Source organism: Bubalus kerabau, chromosome 4 (assembly GCF_029407905.1).
Source record: "Bubalus kerabau isolate K-KA32 ecotype Philippines breed swamp buffalo chromosome 4, PCC_UOA_SB_1v2, whole genome shotgun sequence".
In the NCBI taxonomy this organism is placed as follows: domain Eukaryota; kingdom Metazoa; phylum Chordata; class Mammalia; order Artiodactyla; family Bovidae; genus Bubalus; species Bubalus kerabau.
In genome coordinates, this window is record NC_073627.1 from 180,148,557 (window position 1) to 180,171,241 (window position 22,685).

Here is a 22,685-nt window from a genome sequence, read left to right on the forward strand (position 1 = left end):
AATGTTGATATTCAAATACAATGGGACATTCACTAACCAAAATTGACAACTTGCAGAATTTTTGCCTCATACTACTTTAGAAGAAAGAAAAAAAAAAATTACACCAGAAAAAAATCACAACAGGTATTAAGGAGAAATCAAGCAAGAAAAATATATCCAGTGACTCTTATACTTGTTCCATATTTTTACATATTTTACTGGTATGATGAGAATTCAAACTCGGAAGGATACCTTTGAAACACTGCAAAACATACAGTTCAAAGAAAAAATTACATTTATCATGTTGTTTAGTTGCTAAGTCGTGTCTCACTCTTTTGTGACCCCATGGGCTGTGTATTGTGTAGGGTGTTCTAAAATAGGGAAGCAAACTACTAATGTATCTTAAAACTGCCCATAACAAAGCTGACATAACTAAAAATTTCTGATGAGGCTCAAGCTTGTACTCATTCAACAAACGATTGTGCATCAACTTTGTGTCAAGCATAGCACTAAATACTGAGTATACAGCACTCACTGACACTGTTCTGCTCTCAAGCAGTTAGTTCACAGTCTATATTCAGTAAATAACTTGTACCAATAAAACAAAAAAAGTTCAGAGACAGTGTGCATTGATTCAACACATTCGTTTTAGGGCCTCTGCAAGCTGGACCCTATGCCAGGTATTGGATATAAAACTGGTCTGAATTTAGCCCTTACTCTGGAAGTATTTACATTTTAATGTGATAGGTAGTTGGGTAAACAGGACCTTATTATCCTGCGTGATATGTGCAACAGGGTTCATTGAAGGGGTAATACATCCAGTCATTAGGTGGGGGAACAGTGGTAGAAAGGCTTATGAAGGGAAATGCAATCCAAGGGGCAATGTCAGATGCAGTGGACAACACTGTGGAGGAGGAATCTGCGGGACAAGGGTAGAGACCAGGGGACCCAGGAGAAGTCGGATGTCAGGCCCTGAACTCACTGCCTTGACTGCTCCTTGGAAAGTCTGTGCTTTGAGATCCCGTCCATCCCCGCTCTTGGCCACCTGAGGAAGAGTGACGTGCAGGGAAGCAGCACTGTCTCCAATGCCTGGTACAGAGTAGGCATTCCATAAGCAAGTGTTGAACAGGAACTTTAACAAGAAAACAGCCTTGCTCCCTATTAATCAATGTTTGTTTTGTGGTTATAGATATTTCAGGATGAAAACAGCTGTGTAATACAGCATAAAGCATACAGTTGTGCTCGGCAAAGACTAATTTAAATGGAATGAAGTTGAATGGAATAGCACCCTTCTTCCCCAAGAGCTGATCTTGCCGTGGAACTAACTCTCAGAGCAAATCACATGTTAAAAAAAAAAAAAGTAAAATAAAATTTGACCCAGTGGTGGTATGATCTTAACTCCTAAATAAACTGTTGGGAAATGGGTAGCTTTCAGATTTTTGGTTATATTTTCCCATATTTTTCAGAGGAATGTCAAAGAAATATAATACCTTTTCAGGACACGATGAACTTCCCATAGCCAGCTTTCTGGAAAATAGCTTCTTATTTCTGGTTTGGTTACTGGTAAAAGAGACTTTATATCTGGGGGGGAAAGTAAATATGATTATGGAAAAACAGCAAAAATTCTACCTAGGGCTGAATTTTTAAATGTAGACATTAATCAGTAGCTTAAGTATTTTCTGAAAGGTCAGTGAAACATTTTGTTTAGCAGTTTCAAAATAGAACAATAAAGGCCTTACGATTTCTCCACTAGCAGCACTGACAAAATGAATAAAGCATAAAAATATATTTAATAACTTTTTTTGTAAATTGCTAAATGTTTCATGTTCTGAAAATTGTACAAAATACTGATTAGTCTATAAAGTCTATTCCTGTCTATTGCAGGGATTTTCCTGGTGGTCCAGTGGCTACGACTCTGGGCTCCCGATGCAGGGGACCTGGGTTTGACCCCTGGTCAGGGAACTAGATCCCACATGTCACAACTAAGACCCGGTGCAGCCAAATAAATAAATAAGTAAAAATTTAAAAAGTTATTTACATTTAAAAATTGCAACAATTGTTATTATTTTATAAAATAGGGAAGTTTATGTGATTCTTTGCCTTACTGCAGACATTTATTTATATTTCCTTTAATAAAAATGAGCAGAATATCTGCTTATGTCCAGGATGTTCTGATAGGGACTAGAGTTACTTCTTTGCCTCAAAAAAACTAGAAAACCAGACACAATAGCTTGCTTTCAGATATTAGAGCCCAAGTGAGCCAGATCAGGGATCCCTCAGGGAAGGGAGACAGATTAGGTAAACCCCAAAATTATCCAGGTTTACTGTCTGGAGGCAGTTTACAAGCTTCAGAGCAGGGAGAGAAACCCATATAGACCCCGGCGGAGTTGCAACACCAGGCGTGAGATTTGGGAGGCTAAGCTGTCTAGAACAAGGAACAGAGGCGGAAACTGGAGAGGCTGAATTCCAGGCAACTGATGCCAACCCAGATGATTAGAGTTGAAGACCTGGACCTTGAGAAAGGGATATGCACTAGAATGTTCATACAAAAAAATGCGCGTAATAAGCAAAAATCTGAAAACAGCCTACATCTATCTAATGACTTGGTTTCAACAAATGGCCACAGGAGTTTATTTCTGCAGAAATAAACCCACTCAGAACGATAACGTTTAAGACGTACTGTTAAGCAAAACAGTCAAACAGGGTCTATCATTCTGTTTTTGTTTGTTTTTACTGTATGTGAATGAATTGAAAGTCCTAAAAGTTCTGAAAACCTGTTGATTCTGAAGATGTATATGGTGGTTTCAATTGAAATAAGATTTCAACTTCTACGTAAGTACATTTGACTTCATGCTACACTTTGAAATCTTCTGCTATACTTGGTCAGTATAGGTACAAACAGGATTTTAATGGTTGTAATATCACAGAATCATGAAATTGTAGAACCCAAAGGCATATTAGATATCATCTGGCCCAAGTTTCTTGCTTTAAAAATGAGGAGAGTGAGGCTCAGAGAGGATGAAAGCCATTCGCGTTTATGGGCTGAGTCCGCTTCAGACCTGCCTGGGTCTCAAGCACGGACGAGAGCGCTCTGCTCTGTACTGTACTCACCTCTTCTGATCCCGAAAGTAACAGCAGCTGCTTTCTTAAGAGCGTCCACAAGTTACCTTTTCTACCTTCCATTTTAAGTAGAGCATGAACACTGCCTTTTTTGGCAGCATAAAGTTACATCAAATTTTCCATATTTTCCGATAGAAAATGCCAAACTTACGGAGCCTTCCTAGTTGGATATTTTTGTGATACTCGTTAGCCCGGAACTGGCTTGCGATGGCACAGCACTCCTTGAAAGCTTTGATACATATGGGGCCTGCCTTAATCCGAGCGGCTCGCTGCTCACAGCTTTCATCGTCATTCCGATGGGCTCCATCATAACAACATCTCTTCACCTTTGCGTGTTGGTATTTAGCAGCTGAAATGATCATAATTCAAATGCCCTTGATTATGCATAGAGTCAAACATCTCAGGCTTAGAAGGGCTCTCGAGGGATACCCGGTTTCTGCTGCCACAGGACCCCTGGCCCACAACAGTCGCAGCTGGTGGACTGTCCAGCCCCCTTGTGGAACTACCGTAGGAATGGGGAGAGTGTGGCCTCATAAAATAGTCCATTGTCCATTCTGATGCACACTAAATGTTTATGGGCTTCCTGCAACTAACCGAAGTACTGGCTTTTGAAACGAGCACCTTGGATTCAGCGCCCTTTTGAATAAAGTAAGTTAATCTGAGAAGTCTGCAAAACCTTTGAAGATAGTTATCACTATACAAGCATGTTCTTCTTCAGGCTAAACACCCTGCTTTTCCAGCGTTTCTTGCAGTTGGTGCACCTTCACCAGTGGCATCATCCTTCGTCATAAATGCTTGGATCAACTTAAAACTCAGAATGAAAGCCAGAATTAAAATGACTCATATATAAGTGCAAAGTATTATTGTATTACTATAAACATCCTTATTGGTTGAGCTCAGGTCACTGGCTCCTGGTTCAGTGTTCTTTCTACTGTATCATTCCCAATTATCATATCTCTGTTTAAATAATACTTAAAAATAATTTCTGTTGGGCTTATTCCTCCCAATAATCCAACTTATTCTTAAGTATTAAAAGCATGCAATAGAAAGATGGTAACAATAACCCTGTATACGAGACAGCAAAAGAGACACTGATGTATAGAACAGTCTTTTGGACTCTGTAGGAGAGGGAGAGGGTGGGATGATTTGGGAGAATGGCATTGAAATATGTATAATATTATATATGAAATGAGTCGCCAGTCCAGGTTCTATGCACGATACTGGATGCTTGGGGCTGGTGCACTGGGATGACCCAGAGGGATTGTATGGGGAGGGAGGAGGGAGGGTTCAGGATGGGGAACACATGTATACCTCTGGCAGATTCATGTTGATATATGGCAAAACCAATACAATACTGTAAAGTTAAATAAAAAAAAATAAAAGTATGCAAGAAGAGATAGACATCTAGGTATATCTCAAAGTTAATTAAACCATGGATTTTGTTAGAATAAAATGGAAGAATGTCATTTTAGTCACTAGATGAAGTTTGCAGAGAGGAAATATTTGTAACAAATAAAAGTTAATCTTTTATATTTTAGAGATAGAAATAACAAAGACTTATTTCCCTTAGATTAAGGTTATGCCAAATGAACTATTGGATTTCTTTAGATGAATCTTTCCAAGGGAGATGAGCTAGATGTCTGTATATAGCTTCCTTTTCACCCATTCATCTGAACGAGGAGAAATTAGATGATGTTTAATTTTCCCCAGCTTTTGAATTACATGATCATAACCTTTTGACAATCACATGAAACCTTTATAATACCTTCTTCCTCTATCTTCTTTTTCAGCATTCTCTTTGGCCTGAGAATTTCCTTACAAGGTTCATCTGTTTTAAAAAGATAAAGAAAAAAAGGAGGAGGAAAAGAGATAAAAATCTCAAAAAACACAAAATTCCATGAAATTATTTTTTTTAAACCATTCACATAACTCATTCAACAAATACTGGCCCACAATCTGTTGTTACACAGTTTGACTTGTTTGATCTGAGTTTGGTTTTAGATCCTATAACCTTTTTGATCCACTCATTACAAGGAAATACCTGAGACCTTAGTGAGCCAAGTTTTTGTTAGGTATGCTATTTTAATTATTTTCTGTGCTTATATTATTATAAATAATAGTATCAAGTATAATGATGAACAGTTTTAAAACCACAGAAATAAAACAATTAAGGTGTGGTCCTTGCCCTTAAAGAGTTCCCAGTGCAGTGACTGAAACAAGATGGGTCACTAAGTTTAAGGCTGTATAGTGGAGTTGGTGATGGACAGGGAGGCCTGGCGTGCTGCGGTTCATGGGGTTGCAAAGAGTCGGACACGACTGAGCGACTGAACTGAACTGAACTGAGTGATGTACTTCTATTAAATTACTTATAAATAGATCTAGTCCCTATAGTAGTCCCCCTATTAAAGGAGGGGAAATGGTCAATTCTATATGAGGAAGAGGTTGCATAGAGGAGATGATTCTTCCACTAGCTTCTGCAGGCTAATAAAAGGGAAAGCAGTCCTAATAATGTAAAATAGGCTAGTGCCACCCATAGCTACACTTGGTTCTCTACGGCATAAACATAAGGTCACGTACAGTGGGATGAGAAACAGCTGCAAAGAGCCAGGGAGATCACAGAGGGCCTGGAGTATTACAGAAAAGAATTTGTGCTTTATCTTGAAGGCTAATGAAACCGTTTATACAGAGGAGTTACCTAGTCATGTCACCGTAAGATCAGTGTAGTGAATTATTCTGGAGGAGGGACAACGATGTCTGGGAGGCAAATTGTTCATGTAAATTTCAGTAACCAGTTTGAAGAATAACCAAAAAGCGGTGTGTTTTACCATTTTCTCGGGTGTCATCTGCGTTTGCATTGGTGAGGAAAGTGAGTCCAGCTAGGTAGAACACTTCTGCATTGTCTCGGCCACCGCCTGCCCCACAGCCCAGGTCACTCTTCTCTAAAGTTTGAAATACCTGTTCAGAGGTACTTAGTTAATTTAATAATTCTTAGCACAATTCCTAAAGGGCAAAATAGTAAGCCTAATCAGATATGGAGATCATTCCTCTGAAAAACTAAAGGTACAGACTGTTACATGACTCTAACAAATCTGTGAAATGCACAGGCCTATCGTTTATCAAATGGCCAAAGACCGAATTTCCCAACTTCCTTCCTTTAGTTTGTTCTTTTGTTTTTAAAAATACATGCCTATTCAAAATGAAATCAAGAACTAAGTTTTAAGCTTTGATGAGACGATGCTTTGAAATCGACCCATGCTGTTTTGTACATAGAGTGCATACTGTAATCAATATAATGTCCAAAAAAGAATAAATGAGTGAACGTATGAATAAGTGAATTAATAAGCTAGCTTTTAAATCACTGAAAGAAAAAAAAAACAGCACAATCTCTTGTATTTTGGGAAAGAGGGCGCTAGGTTCTAAGTGAATGAGAATTTGTTTGGGGGAAGGCTTTTCCCAGTTTTAATTTTGACTCCAAATAATTTTTCCTTTCTGAATATTTTTAACTTAATAGTTTCTCAGTTCTTTCTTCCTTCTTCAAAGAAATTCAAGTCTAGAAAATAGTAGCAGAGCATAGGGGAGGTAAGGGCTTCCCTGGTGGCTCAGCTGGTACAGAACCTGCCAGCAATGCGGGAGACCTGGGTTCAATCCCTGGGTTGGGAAGATCCCCTGGAGAAGGGAAAGGCTACCCACTCCAGTATTCTGGCCTAGAGAATTCTGTGGACTGTATAGTCCATGGGGTGGCAAAGAGCTGGACACAACTGAACAACTTTCACTTCACATAGGGGAGGTAAATGGGAACTTAGAGGAAAAGAGTCCGCCTGCAATGCAGGAGACTCTGGTTCGATTCCTGAGTTGGGAAGATCCCCTAGGGAAAGGATAGGCTACCCACTCCAGTATTCTTATGCTTCCCTTGTGGCTTAGCTGGTAAAGAGTTTGCCTGCAATGCAGGAGACCTGGATTTGATCCCTGGGTTAGGAAGATCCCCTGGAGAAGGAAAAGGCCACCCACTCCAGTACTCTGGCCTGGAGAATTCCATGGGCCGATAGTCCATGGGGTTGCAAAGAGTCAGACGCGACTGAGCAATGTTCACTTTCACTTTCAGAGTAAATGAATAATTTTCAGATTCTTCTGGGCCACAGATTTTAATGAGTTAAAAAAAAGAAACAAAAGCCAAAATCCCCCAGAGGTTGCCTATTCATTCTTCCCTGGTGCTGCTACTGGAAAGTCCCCTGTTCCCAAATCTCCAAACCTACCAGTCAGGGGTACTTTGGCCCATGATCATTACTATCATCATCATATGCTTTTAAAGTGCTCAACTCCATACTTGGAAAAGTAAAAAAGGACAGACCTGGGCTTTAGAGACGGGCGTGAGGATGGCTTACCTTCCTAAGAGCCCCAGTTCTGAGAAGATTGTATCAGTAGAAAAGCAAGTCTAGTCTTCATTTAGTTCTTTCCCCACAACTTACCCTAATGGCCCCATTTGTGAAGCACTGCCTAGGGCCACCCCAGTAATGAAGGCCACACACTACTTAACTCTTTCCAGGGGTCTCTTGGCTGTCCTTTGCACTCCATATATAGCACTGTCCACTGCTGTTAAAGCCACCCAGGAATCCAACTCAGTTTCCATATTAAGAGATACACGTTGGCCAGGGGAATATGTATCTGTCCCTGGAGACAGATGAACCTAAAGGACATTTGGAAAAGAAAATAATCATTTGTACGACACAAAACTTCACAGATAGCTGCATTTGCAGCCCCTTTATTCAGGAGAAAATCTGACTGGACTTATAATTTGTGGCTTACCTCAAGCTGGTTGCCACACTTTTCCTCAATATTCAACCAGACTGAGTCGGACACTAATTCTGCAGTCTGCTCTCCTGTAACGATGTAATAGACCAGGAGACGAGCGGAAGGGACCATGTCCTGCGTCACCGGGATGTTTATGCTTTGATAAGCTGAATCCGAAAGTTTGTCCCTTGTGCCAAAGTGAACAATTTTGCCCTTGGATAAAATCTAAAAATAAACAGCAGCAGAAATGGGAATTATAAAACATAACCTTTGCTTTAGGATAGAGCTTGGGAGTGGGAGTAGAAATTATGTTAAAGAAAAAGAAAGTTAACATTGCAAGGGCCTACAATGTGCCAGGAACTTCATGTTCAATTAACTCTTTTAGTTTCCATGATAACCAGAAGGATGGGAATACTATCTCCATTGTGCAGATGAAGGGGTGCAGTTCAGGAATTAACTAAATGTCATTTAAATTTTTTCCTTAAAACTGTTGAAAAGAAAGTCATCATCACTTGTTTGGCCCTAACATCAGAATAATTAATCCCATTTCTTTGGTAATTGTCATGAAGCCTATAACATTTTTTGTACATTCTTTCCTAGCTTTCACTGACAGCCTTGACTGATACCTCTGTTTAATGTAAGTGATGTAATAGGGATATTCCTGGAGCAGGTTTGAAATGACTCAACCCTTAAGAGCAGGATTTGGGTCCCTCCTGTATTACACTGAAATGCACGTATTTTAAACGGGTCTAGGAATGCAATCTGTGGCCATGAAGTAGAGCAGAGGTAATGTGGGAATTTAATCAGGCTCTCTGTGCTGAGGAATCGCGCTCTCTTTGGTGAAAGGCACGTCACACAGAGAATCAGAGGTTCCCAGTTCTGAGCACAACCTTTCTCTTCCAAGTTGAATGACTGTGGTGAGTCTCAAGTCCTTTGTCCCTCAGTTTCCTCTTCTGTGAAATAGTCATGAAAATCATGCCCTGTCTCAAAGGCTTTTAAAAAACTGACTATTTATTTAGGTGATGTTCTTGGAAGTGCTTTGTGAAAACATATGTCAGGGATCATTCTAACACCTCTCTGTAAGCAAAGGACAATCAGGTAAATCTATCACTATTATACTTACCAAGAAATTGTAGTGAGTTATTTTGTCAATATATGGACTTCTGGGTGTAACAACAATATTCAGATGTTCTCCCACAAGCAAATGTTTATAGTTTTCTGTCCAGTCAATATAAAGGTAGCTTTGGCTGAGAGATGAATACGCTACTGCTCGGTAATCTTCACTGGCCTGATTTTCTTCGGGAAGATCTAGATCCTCGGTCTTGATCTGAAAAGGAAAAAAAAGTTAAACAAAGATACATGGACTGTGATGTAAAGGTATGTTTTCTGTGAAACATACCTTTTCAATTCCTTTCTTTGCTTTATACATTTCTAAATTTCACAACACCAGTTGCTAAAGAAAAAGAAATCCACTCCTCCCATGTGTTTGTACAGGTGTGGCATCAAATACCTTTACAGAGGCTCTGGGCAGCAGCTGGGGTGTTCTGGGACTGCGGGTTATGGTGGAAAAGTCTGGTGCCGTGAAAACAGAATGATGCTCATGGAGCAAATATTGCATCCTTCTTGAAGTGTCTTGGCAAGCTTGGGGTTCTTTTCTTATGGGTTACAGGGGTAGCATTGGGCAGGTCCCAAGGACTGGGGACAGGAGTTATGAATGGACATCACACAGACTTTCTGGCCCAGTTTCACTGTGAAGTCGTGGCATAGACATGGGCTTACAAACTCAGAGTGGAGCAGGAATGATATCATGGCAGTGATACTGGCCTTTGACAGCAGAGGGGTTAATATCTGGGGTGAGATATACATTGGTTTGCATTCAAGGGCCATCATTTATTAAGTCTGGATAAGTTATTTAACCACAAGAGAGGTAAGCCTCTGTTTCCTCAGCAACAAAATGGCAAAGACAATATTGTCTGATTCAGAGAGCTGATTAAATGGGTACTGAGCGTGTTCTACATAAAGCTCTTAGTATGACGTCTGGCACCTCATACGGGCTCAGCAGACGACAGTGAATCTGTGCCGCTGACATGCTGCCGATGTCGTTGACACACATTACTAAGTTATTTTTTATCTGGAGTTGGGAACCTAAATATTATTTGCTGGGAGACAAGACTATTAAGTGAACTTTCAGATACAGTGATTCATATAGCTAGAAAAAAAAGAGAGGTTTCCACATTTGACCCCTTTGTGGCCCTGAAGAGAGACGAAAGGCTGTGAAGTGGGAAAGAGAGACTTTCTATCACTAATTTTCACTGCTATTCCTATTTCATGCTTTTAGATTTTAATACAGTCTTACTCATGCAAGAGAAAATAATTCACTGGAAATAAAAAACTGATACATTTATCTTCCTAAAGGACCATTCAATTAATTTGAAGATTGCCTCTGGTGCTTTTTTTTTTTTCCTTTGGTTGCAAAATTGTGGAACTGTTTGCTGGACTCATGTCTAAAATCTGCCACATTTTTTTCTGCACATTGGCCAAAACACACAGTCAAAAGTACACACTGTCCTAGAAAATTTAACAGGAGAATTCAGCTCACATTGAACTCCAGCACCGTCACTTCAGATGGGAGATTCACCACAAAAGAAGCTACTCCGTCACTGGAATGTGTTACACTTTTCTTCGACTCCAAGTCAGTTATCTCTTGGTTCACGTCGAGCGTTTTTGCACTCAGGGTCACCGGGATCCCTCCTACCAAATGGTCAAATGAATCCTTAACTTGCACCTGTTTGCCAGAACAGTCCAAATTCATTTCCACAGCTCATCACTTCTTTTAAAGCAAAACAGTTCTGAAATAATTTTCCTTTCTCCTCACCAGTGTATAAATTACTCATATTCAATTCAGTAAAGAGAAACATGTTCTCATTTTATATATAAAAGGGTCTAATGTTATTTAGTTAAATCATTCTTGAATGGATTCCCCTGTATATCAAGAAGACTCAGAATATAAACATTGTATTAGGCCTGCCAAGTAGATGAGATAAGGACTCCTGTTATTTAATTTCTGTGTTTCTTCAATTGGTTGAGAACTAGATAAAAGAGAAAATGAAGCAATCACTTCTGGGAATTAATCTCTTAGATATGAGAAATAATAGTTTAGGGCTTAGCCGCTCAGTTGTGTCCGACTCTTTGCAACCCATGGACTGTAGCCCACCAGGCTTCTCTGTCCATGGGGTTTCTCCAAGCAAGAATAGTGGAGTGGGTTGCATGCTCTTCTCCAGGGGATCTTCTCCCCCAGGAATCAAGCCAGGGTCTCCTGCATTTCAGGAAGATTCTTTATCAGCTGAACTACCAGAGAAGCCCCATGAGGAACAATAAATACATTTTTTTCTCCATAAACTCTACCTCTCATTGCCATGCATATGCTAAATTCATATAGAATTTCCACAAAGGTATATTTTACATTATTTATTTTTATATGTGATGTGAAATATATAAAGATATATAGTATATAAATATAGTTTATATAAAGATAAATATAATATATAGACATTTAAAAATAATAAATATGTTCTATATAGTGACATTTTTATGATCATTGTATATATTATTATACTCTATAGTAAATCATAAAATTATCATATGCATTATATAGTAACATGTTATATATTATTAAATGTGTTGTATATGTTTTAAGAAGTTATAAGCATGTCCAAAGGTTGCTTGGGGTCTGGTGAATCTTTTTCTCTTAAAAGCCAGTGATCTACAGTTTTCTAAAGGATAGGGAATAAAAATATTCATTTTATAAATATAATAAAACACAGTATATGTAATAGCATATATTTTATATAATATATAATCAGATATAGAATACTAAATACAATAAAATATAATTACAAAATCAGATAAATGTTTTAGCTCCATACTATCAGCATTTTAAAAAGGAAAAGAGGAAGAAGGAGAGAAAATATTGAAAAGGAGGAAAAAAACCAAAAACCAGAGAGAAAAGAGTCAGGGACAGACAGAAAAGTGTCAGGTGGAGAGGACAGGGAATGATAGAGAGATGCGCTCCGACAGCGTCGTGCTCCAAGAGAAGGCAGAGTGGAGAGCGCAGCATGCACCCTCAGACCGCGGGAAATAAACACAGAGACAAAGGCTCTATTCTCAAGAAATGATCTCTCTGTCTTAAGACTTTTTGAGAATGTGTTGCCAAATAATTTTAAATGTTAGTATTTTCTGAACCATAGACATATGGAGTTTTATTTATAATACATACCGTTAATGTAAGGCTCATTTAGGGAATACCTAACACAGGCTATCCTGCTAAATGCTGATACTGTCCTAAGGTTTGATATTATCCCAAGAGAGAAGCCGGCTGGCAGTTTCCCACTGCTGCCTACACTGTCAGAGAGGCAGATCTCACGCACAGGTTGAGCTCCCTCTGTGCTTTGCCTCTCCCTTATCCTTCCTTTGCTTGTCATCCCCCCATATTTTTAGAGAAAGATAATCACATTCAGCAGTACCCCCACCCCCAACGTAACCTTGACAGAATATGGAATCCCAGGCTTCACAAAAAGAGGAGTAGCAACCAAATTCAGTTTGTAGGGAGAAAGGACATATTTGATGCCAGGAATTTCTGCTTCTTCAGAGAATCCACCTAAAGAAATGACAAAAATTTATTAGAAGTGTACTGATCTGTGTGGGGAGCTATGTCGGTCTCCATGTGTCTCCACAGACCCACTCATTCATTCATTCATTCACTCCATTCCTGCACTCATTCATTTACCAGCAGCAAGTAGACAGGGGTCTTGGTTCAGAGGGGCAGTGCAGAGAAGAGTTTAAACCCTCCTCAGGAGTTTCCAAAGCCTTATGCTCAGGGCTTCTGTGTAGAGATGGCCCTTGTGGAAGTAGAGCAATGGGATTGGACTGAGGAGAAATCTGAGGAGGGGACGCCACTTTTCACCAGTTGCTTGAGTTTCATTTAAATACATAGAAGGCATTAAGGAGAGAAGAAAGGGTCGGCCAGAGACTAAGCCTTACAGGGAGGTCATCTTTAGGCAGCAGGAATATAGAGAGAATTGGAGAAAACATAAAAAAATAGCTTCAGGTAGAGAGAACCCAGAGGGTCTACTGGCAAGACCCAATAGTGTTACCCTTCAGCTAAAACTTGTATATAACAAGTTATCAGAATAATATACAGAGCTCTAGTATCCCTAACTTCTTTCCAGGATTATATCCCTGATACTCCCACATATGGGCTTCCCAGGTAAGCGCTAGTGGTAAAGAACCCGCCTGCAAATGCAGGAGATAGAAGAGACATGGTTTTGAACCCTGGGTCAGGAAGAGCCCCTGGAGGAGGGCATGGCAACCCACTCCAGTATTCTCGCCTGGAGAATCCCATGGACAGAGGAGCCTGATGGGCTTCAGTGCATGGGACCGCAAAGTGTTGGACATAACTGAAGTGACTTAGCGTGCACATACGCACCCCTACATATATATCCTATACTTCAGCCAACGAGTAATCTGCTATTCTCAACGGTCACCCTTGGCCCATCCCCTCTCTGAAGACTGCCCCACTTCACCCTGCCTGTCACCCCTTCCTCAAAACCCTACTGGTCTTTCAAGACAAGGCCAATCAGCTCCAGGACACCTTTGTTGGTTGCTCAGCGATCATCTAGGAGCTCGCCTTCTTCTGAAGGTCAGTGGCATTAAGCACTTTGCTTGGAGCACACGTGGAATCCCTTCTTGTGAAAGAGTTCTTTGTTTTTCTTTAAGCTGATGCGTGTTTGCAAGCCACTTGAGTAGTGAAATCTGCATCATTAACATTTGTAAGCCTGCACATTTAGCAGCGCCCTTTGCATATCTAATAAATATTGCTTAAACTGAATTTATTTTAAATAAGTTGAGAAAAATAGCAGTAAGAAAGAAACATTAAAATAATGTCAGCAATATAGAGAGGGCAGGGAGTCTAAAGTCACCATCATTCTCCCGCATGTATTGATAATCTGCTGTATACAAAGTGCTTAATAACTCTGCAGTTGCCTCAGTTCTTCATTCTGCTTCCCTAGGAGGACAAACTGAAAGAGGTAGAAGGAGACTTAGGAACCTTCTAGTGTAACAGTCATTTTATTGAAAAAAAAAATGGACTTAGTGTGTTTAAATTATTTGTTCATGGGGGTTCAATATAGACCTGCAAATATAAGGTACATTAGTAATCAAGATATATCAGTAGTAAGACAAAGTAATCCAACTGGGAGTAATGATTATTAACTATTAAAACCATTGGAGTGAGGGTTAAGAGTACTAGACAAGATATTAAGAATGCTAAGGAAAGAAAATAGGTGGTGAGGAGGAGAGAAAGAAGAAGAGGGAAGGCGGGGAGGAAGAGGAGGAGGGGAAGATGGAGACAGGGGAGAACTAGGAGGGGAAGAGGGGTGGGAAGGAGGGGAGGACAAGGAGAAAGGGGGAAAGAGGTGCTGGTCAGAGTGCTCTGCGCACACTGATGCTTTCATTCCCGCTGTAACACTGAGAGGCATATACCATTACTGGACCCATGTTAGAAACATTACCTCCAGTTTTGGATAGAATTACTATTCCAGAAGAAAAGGGCTTTATGATGTACTTTGTTCAACTCTATCATCATACAACTAAGTGGATAAAACTGTGGTAGTCGTGGTAACTTTCGTTTGCATGGTACTTCACCAAATGTCTTTACACACATAATCTCTTTGGTTTTGATTCCTCCTGGGTGAGAAAACTGAGGTGCCAGATGTTCAAGCCAGACAGGCTGTGAGCCACTTGGAGTGTTAAGTGGGCGGGTGTCATCCCTTCTTGACATCAAGACAGTAAGACCCAGTGGCTAGGGAGTGACAAAGCTACACTCCAATCCCAGTTTTAATGATGGAAAAATAAAATTTAACTATGAAAGGAAGTAAAATGTGAAAGAATGTAGTAATTATTTATACCTTTAATATGCTGTCTAAATATTTCCCAAGAGAAAGTCCCTTCTCTGGTGTATGCTAAGTCGCTTCGGTTATATCCAACTCTTTGTGAGCCCATGGACTCTAGTCCGCCAGGCTTCTCTGTCCATGGGATTCTTCAGGCAAGACTACTGGAGTGGGTTGACATGCCCTCCTCCAGGGAATCTTCTCTGGTGGCTCAGTCAGTGGTAAAGAATCTGCCTTCCAATGCAGGAGACACAGGAGCTGCAGGTTCAATCCCTGGGTCAGGAAGGTCCCCTGGAGAAGGAAATGGCAACCCACTCCACTATTCTTGCCTGGAAAATTCCATGGACAGAGGAGCCTGGTGGGCTGCAGTATATGGAGCTGTAAAAGAGTCGGACACGACTTCGCAAATAAACGACAACAAATATTTGCCAAGAGAAAGTTTAAGAGGGAAAACAAGCTTACCTGTAGACTCTATGACTGTCACACCGATATAGAGGTACTTGTTGTTTAAATCTTCTAGACTTTCATAGGACAATTCTTTAACTGCTGTTTCAGAGTTAAATGTGACTTGAGCCATTCCGTTTATCAACTTTTTAAAGGGGGAAAATAAACAAATTATTTCAGAGGAGAATTTATAAGGAAAAAATGAATAAAATATGCCTTTACTAGCCTCTCAATCAAAGACAAAGACGAAAGCTTTAGCACTAACGCGAGTAACTGAGTCCACAGTTAAGCCCAGAGTGTTATCTTCTAATCTATTTGTTTAGAATTATAGATGTGGAAGAATCTTAAACATCATTTGGTTCCACAGGTCTTTTTTGTACTAGCTGGCAAAGATGACTTCCTCACATCACTGAGTCATCATCATCTTTCTAGGCCTCTCAGCCTACTTTTGCTCTTAACTGAGAGTTTATGGGATTTTATGATATTTACTCTGTACTTTACTGCTTGCATATTAAGACACTAATTTAAAAACGCACAGTGGATAATGGGATATAGGGTTATCTACGATATGTTAATCGCTAAGTTGTGTCCGACTCCTTGCCTCCCCACAGACTGCAGCCTGCCAGGCTCCTCTGTCCATGGAATTCTCCAGGCAAGAATACTGGAGTGGGTTCCCATTCCTTCTCCAGGGGATCTTCCCGACCCAGAGATCAAACCCTGGTCAGATTTTTACTGTCTGAGCCACCAGCAAAGCATATGATATTATTTAATTATTAACCACAACAGTAAGACAGATTTTGCCTTATTTTTTCTTCTAAAATCGAGTACTTCGAGGCCAGGGATTTTTGTCTTACGTAGCTTTAAACCTCAGTGTTTAACATAGAATCTTGCATTAAAAAAGAGGCGTTTATATCTTAAATAAAACTGTACTTTGAAAGAGCAAGGGCTCAGTAACTGGTGATAGAAGCTCTGTGAAAGTGTGGCTGCTGCTGCAAAGTCGCTTCAGTCGTGTCCGACTCTGTGCGACCCCATAGACGGCAGCCCGCCAGCTCCTCCATCCATGGGATTCTCCAGGCAAGGGCACTGGAGTGGGGTGCCACTGCCTTCTCCTCTGTGAAAGTGCAGCAGTGGACAAAATGACGTGAGCCCTTACCATCCAGGGCGACGCAGAGAGCACTGAGCTGGGGCAAGGGCCACAGGGCACTCTGAGCTCCAGCAGCCACTGGGCCTTGACTGTTGGCCGACAGCTTCTCAGCAAGCTCACGGTTAATTCACTCACTTATAAATTTTTATAGAGCTCCTGCAGAATTTGCCAGCAACCAAGCTGGCTCTAGGCATATAGTGGGAATGATTCAGACCCCCAAAGAGTTTTGTGTAGAGAACGATAGAGTAAATAAAGCATTACTAATTGTAATGGTTTTTCAACCTCAGCACTATTGACATTTTGGACAGGGTAATTCATTGTTGGGGGAGCACTGCTCTGAAGGAGTTTCACAACATCCCTGGCCTCGACCCACGAAATGCTCGTGTGACCCTCTTGCCCAGTTGTGACAACCACAGATGTCTCTGGACATTACCAAATGCCTCCTTGGGGGTAAAAATCACCCTGGGTTGAAAACCACTGCAATATAAAGTGTGAAACACACTCCACCAAGAGCGACTCAAGGCCTGAGGGGCGGGTGGCTGATGATGTGGAGACAAAGAACGGGACGGCTCAGCCAGGCAGAGAAGAGCCAGCAGGTGACAACGGGAAAGGGCATTCCCTGGCCGAAGGAGCAGCTCTGCAGACACCTGGAGGCGAGGGAGACTGGGGGGAGTTTGCAAAACTGGGGTGACCAGCGCAAGGGGGAAGAAAGGGAGAGATGGGCCGGCAGGGGGCTTGGTGACAAGGAAACTGAACTTTATCCTCAGGACAGTGAGAAGTCAATGGAAGGTTTTTAAGCTTCAATTTCCACACCTACACGAAACAGTACCGTGGACTAGATGATACAGAAGTGACTTTCCAGCTCTAGCGTTCATGACGGATCTTTAGGTACAAGTGAACCTCTTACCGCTGTGCTTTGCATTGCTTTTTGCATCATTTCTTTTTGATTATCTTCTAAGTTGTCTCTTATTCCAAAAGTGATATAAACGTCAGCCTCGTTGACGACTTTATTATAAAAATATCTGTCAAACAATCATACCATAAAACTGTTCTGCTAACACGGTTACAATCATAAAATCCAGATAAAATATAACAATTTAAAATCACATAAAGCATTTGACATACTTTAAAGTGCCTTTCCATCCACTATTATATTTTATCCTCATAAAGCCACCATAATAAAGCCAAAGTACAGATTTTTATTACTATGTGCTAGATGAAATAAACTGATTTTGAGGAGATCAAAAGAGTCAGTTCTGGGCCTCTTTCTTACAAAACACATCACTTCCTCAATGATTTTGATAACAGTGGAGAACTGCTCTTTATTTTCTTTTACATCTTTTAAAGCAGCATGCCCAGTCTCACAGTTATATAAGTTCTTTTTAAAAACTCTAACTGCATATTTCCTTTTTCAGTTTAGAATTAAAACAATGATAAAGAAAACTTCCTGTATAGCCAACATGATAGCAAGATCTTACTCTTGTTATTCGTAGTTTGAACAAAAAAAGTAAGTCTCTCCGTTAAAAGAAGTCCATTTCTACAATTCTCTGTCAAGTGAGCCTTTTACAGTGGCTTAGATTAAGTGACAAACACTCTATCTGAGGAATAAACACTAGTAAGAGAGGCAGTCTATGGTAGCCTTTGAGGGCATGGGTTCTGGAACAAGAGAGACCATGTGATTTATTAGCTGTATGATCTTGCGCATATTACTTAACATTTATGTACCTTCGGTTTTCTGTTTGTAATGTGGGGATAGTAATTGTATCTATCACACAGAGTTTTGTAAAGATTAAATGAGCAGATACATACAGAATGCTTTGAAAAGTGCCTGACATATATAGTTACATAAATTGGTTATTGTTTTTAATAATTATACTAGGTCATTTTTAAAAGGTAGGTCGCTTATAAAAATAACCCCAATTCTCCACCTCCCCATGTGTCTACTGCCTTTGCAGCTCTTTGCCTGCAAATGGTGTGAAGGGAGGCTGTTTCCTTCAGGCTGGTGCTGCAATTTGCTTTGGACAAAAGAATGTGGTGGAAGTGACCTCAAAAGGACTTTTATGCTCCCATTGTCTCTCTTCGAGCATTGCTGCTGCTACAAGCTAGCCCGTTGGTTGATGAGAAACACACATGGGCCAGTCATCCTTGCAGCTTCAGTCAACTGCCAGTTAACTGTCAGGCATCTGAGTAAGACCTCCCTAGGCCAGCCAGCCCCCAGCTGACCTGCCAACTGACTGCAGGCACGTGGGTGAGCCCCACTGACACCAGCCTGGCCCAGACAGCAGAACTGCCCAGCTGACTCGTAAGTAGTTGTGGTGTTAAGGCACTGGGTCCCAAAGTAGTTATGCAGCATTAGCTGGCGGATGAAGCCATTAAAAATGATAAGAAGTTAAAGTTTCATGTCTCAGTCCCAGTATCCTAAGGCATGCTGCCTCCTAAACATACACACTGAACTTACGTTTTTAGGATTTTTTTTTTTGGCTGGTGAATAATCAACCAGACTAAAATCGGAATCAGCTAAAATCAGGATGAGCAAATAAACTCATAGGCGTGACGATGAGCAAATAAACCATAGGTGTGATGTCTTCTCAGTCAGGTAGTTTCAAAGTCATGCCAGACATTGCCACTAAATCACAGATCTCAGCGATATATAAATGTATCAACTCACCACACAGTACACCTTAAACTTTCCCAATGTCATAGGTCAATTATATCTCAATGAAACTGGGGGTAAAAATCAAAGATCTCACTCTGGGCAAAGTTAGCATTCAGTTTAACTGAAAAATCTGAAAACAAAACAAAACACTTTCTTACCTTGCTCTTATAGTAATTTCAAAATTAGTAAAGTCCTTATAACCAATGAAATTACTCTTTGGTTCTATTGAGATAGAAAAATGTGGCAACACTGAAAATAAAAACAAAGAAGCAACGTTACCATTTGAATTAGAGTAGTCTTTAAAGCATAGCAACCAACTGTATTTCTGGTATAGCTGGATAAGCTGCAACATCAGCGCAGCATCCACCTTGTCATCACCAACAGCAGGATCTCGGGGAGCCTCCTGTCCCACCAATCAGAGGCTAGTTCATACGCTACGTGCTGGAAGACTTGACTTCAACTTTGATTTCAGCACTTACAGGCAACTGACTACTTCCTCCGCTCGAGGATGGGCTCCTTGAAACAAAAAAGACTATTCTCTTTATTTTTGCGTGTCTCCTCCCTCAACCTTCTCATGAGCCACAAATAGAGCATGTGTTCAACAAATGTTTATTAAATTGAAAATGGAAAAAGAAATTTCTTGCTTGTTTAACATTTCCCTTTATTGCCTAATAGATAAAATCCACCCAGTCTCCAAATTCCAACATAAAACTCTCCCTTTAGTCAAAAAGCGAGAGCTTACGATTAGCTACAAGAAAAAAGCTTCATGTAAAATTAAAAATTAGGGCAGAAAGGAAGGAGGAGTTTTTTCCCTGTCTCTTTGGTATTCTGATTGCCCAAGAGAAAACAATTTCACCTGTCCAAAAAAGCACGGTCTTCTCTTTGTTCTAACATAACCTGTGTAGTAAGGTTTACAGATTCTATTAACCTGCACAACACCTAACAGAAATTGGGTGATTGTATGACCTTGATATTGTAGATAAAGACTGTCACATGAGAGTAAGTGAGATGGAGTCAGATATGGCTTATATGTTTTCTAGATGGTGAAAGGGCCTTCCTGCATAACACAAACGGTAAAGAATCTGCCTGCAATGTGGGAGGAAACAGAAGTCAAAGAGCAATGCAATCTATTGCTCTGGGCTGCGTTCCTATGTTATTAAAGATCAAGGCAGATATGTTCTCTCTAAGATATGAAGTAGAGGAAAATATTTCATCGTTTCATCCAGCACCCGCCATGTAGCCTGCACACTCCTACCAAGACGGACACACCCATGAACACAACAGACAAACCCTGCCCTCAATGAGCTCATAGTCGAGCAGGGAAGACAAGCATAACCAAAGAATTACACAAACACTTAAGACCGTTATGAAAGCTGATATTTATAAGTGAGTACAGGGAGTCCTTCCCAGGAAAGAGAATTCAGGGAAAACGTCACTGGATAAATGGTTTTTCAACCAAGACTTGCAGGTGAGTAGGAGTTGGCTAGGTGAGAGGGAGGGGGAGGGGGTTGTAGGCAGATCATATGCAAAGTCACCGTTACTGGAGTGGCATAAACGAGGCTGAGGAGGGGATGGCGATGAGGAGGCGTTGGGGACTTCAATAATGAAATAACACGACGGCAAGAATAGCTTCAAAGCAGAGATAACAGCTGGGGGTTGAGGGTGGGTTTGCAGTAGTCCATGAGGGAGCCTGGTGGTAAAATCAACGTGTGGCTGCAGATAATAAGAGGTGGATAACTTTTAGATATGCACAAGAAGCAGCAAAAACGCTTGGAGGAAAGGGGACCAGTTAGGATTATATGTTGTTTAGAGCCTGTAATCTTTAAAGTTGAGCTTCATCATAGTAAATTTGTTTTGTCACTGTTTGTTAATTGTTAAAATTCACGTGTTTATTCGCCACATTATTATGAGTCTATTGGGAGAATTAAAATATGACTTCAAACAAAATAAAGTTTTTTATTACAGAAACTTCTGATACAGAAACTCTGTATCAGACCACACAGATACTCAACAACTACAAGAAATGGGAAGGTTAAGCGGTTTATATGTTTAATTATTAACCCATTAACATGACTGATTTCAAAGTAAGACTATCTGACATTTTTGGATCAATGTATTAGGAATTTCTGAGTCAGCAGGAAAACCACACTGGACTCGGGTAAGGAATCCAGACGTTCCTGTTCTGTCACTGACAGGTTGGGATGAAGTGAGTAAATCACCTGTCAGTCTAACCAGGTTCCGCTCACCTCAACTCTGGTTGCTTCTAAAAGCCTAATTCTGGAAAGGACCTGGACCAGTCGAGCTCCTCGGGGGCTGGGTCTCTTGGAGCTCTATGATGAGGAAGACAAGTCCAGAGGGCTGGTGTGCTTGTTTAAGGCCAACAGGGCAGCTACACCCAGAGCTTAGGCATTCAGACAACGCCCATCCTCCCACCGCCTCCATCAGTACTTCTAACCATACCAGAAAGCAGCCTCATCTTCATCTGGGAGTGATTTAACATTAAGTTCATTCATGAAAAGAATTATTGCAAAAATGCTAACTCTACATAGGTAAACTTTTAATCATCAGAAATTACCATATTCTTTAATTTCAAAATATGCGGTTCCAGTTGTTGAAAAGTCTTCTTTATATTTAGCTCGAATGGTCCACACACCGTATCTATGGAAGCAAAATATTTAAAATTATGGAAGTCATGAAATGTGCCTGTTACATTGAGGGGCTAGTGATACAAAAGTGACCAATAGAGACAAGACCCCTGTCCTCAAGAAGTTTATAGTCTAGTGGGGAGTAAAGGCAAGTAAATTAATAAAGAATTACTTACAAAATTGAGACAAGTGCCATGAAGAAAATAAGACAGTAAAATGAGGAGAGAGAAAAGAAAAAGGAAGAGAGGGACTGCATTCGATGTTGCATCCAAGGTAGCTTCTTAGAAAAGAGAGCATTTAACCCACGTCCTAAAGGATGAGAGGAAGCCAGCTTTGTAAAGAGTGAGACGAAGCACATTTTAAGCAGAGGGGACGACCTGTGAAAAGGTACTGGGGTAGGAAAGCAATGGTTGTAGGAGGCTATCATGGCTGATGCATACTCTGGCATGATCTACCACTTGGCATAAGATGGAGGTGGAGAAATGATAAGAGTTATACAATAATTGGCTCCACTCTTCCCTATTATGGAATATTTTCAAGGAGGTACACAATTTTAAAATTACCCAAATTATGTAAATCCCCCAATTTCATCCAAATTTCTAGAAGATCTTCAGTACAGTTAATTAACTGTGAACTCCCTTCTAGAGGGCAGAGCAAAAACGACCATAAGAAGATTTTAAAGTGATATTGCAGTCATTTTTATATGCACTTATTCGTCCTTCTTTAAGTTTGTGGGAGACAGGGACTATGAATTTTTTATTTCTATTTTAAATTTCTCATTCCCGTTGTACTTTGCATTTCCCAGGAATGTGTTCACTAAATTTTTATCGCATTGGGTTCTGTTTAAACATGTTCTTAATCCTCTAGCATGAGACCAAATGGAGGAAATGACTTCACTAAGATCTTCCCTCCTGAAATCTGTCTACTGGTAGTCTATGCAGTAAAGACTACAGAAGACCAGT

General features: G+C 40.4%; 1 protein-coding gene across 1 annotated transcript in view; it reads right to left on the reverse strand.

Moving 5' to 3' along the window:
• The window catches only part of C5 (complement C5), a 97,104-nt gene that overhangs the window by 57,833 nt on the left and 16,586 nt on the right, over nucleotides 1-22,685 (reverse strand). The window contains exons 6-18 of the mRNA XM_055579514.1: nucleotides 21,654-21,736; nucleotides 19,237-19,327; nucleotides 17,330-17,444; nucleotides 15,297-15,423; nucleotides 12,429-12,544; nucleotides 10,487-10,672; nucleotides 9,011-9,214; nucleotides 7,903-8,112; nucleotides 7,634-7,783; nucleotides 5,925-6,054; nucleotides 4,865-4,927; nucleotides 3,251-3,448; nucleotides 1,470-1,560 (exon numbers count right to left, since the gene is read on the reverse strand). Of these exons, the coding sequence (XP_055435489.1) occupies nucleotides 1,470-1,560; nucleotides 3,251-3,448; nucleotides 4,865-4,927; nucleotides 5,925-6,054; nucleotides 7,634-7,783; nucleotides 7,903-8,112; nucleotides 9,011-9,214; nucleotides 10,487-10,672; nucleotides 12,429-12,544; nucleotides 15,297-15,423; nucleotides 17,330-17,444; nucleotides 19,237-19,327; nucleotides 21,654-21,736 (1,764 nt within the window). The remainder of the gene's footprint in view (nucleotides 1-1,469; nucleotides 1,561-3,250; nucleotides 3,449-4,864; nucleotides 4,928-5,924; nucleotides 6,055-7,633; nucleotides 7,784-7,902; nucleotides 8,113-9,010; nucleotides 9,215-10,486; nucleotides 10,673-12,428; nucleotides 12,545-15,296; nucleotides 15,424-17,329; nucleotides 17,445-19,236; nucleotides 19,328-21,653; nucleotides 21,737-22,685) is intronic.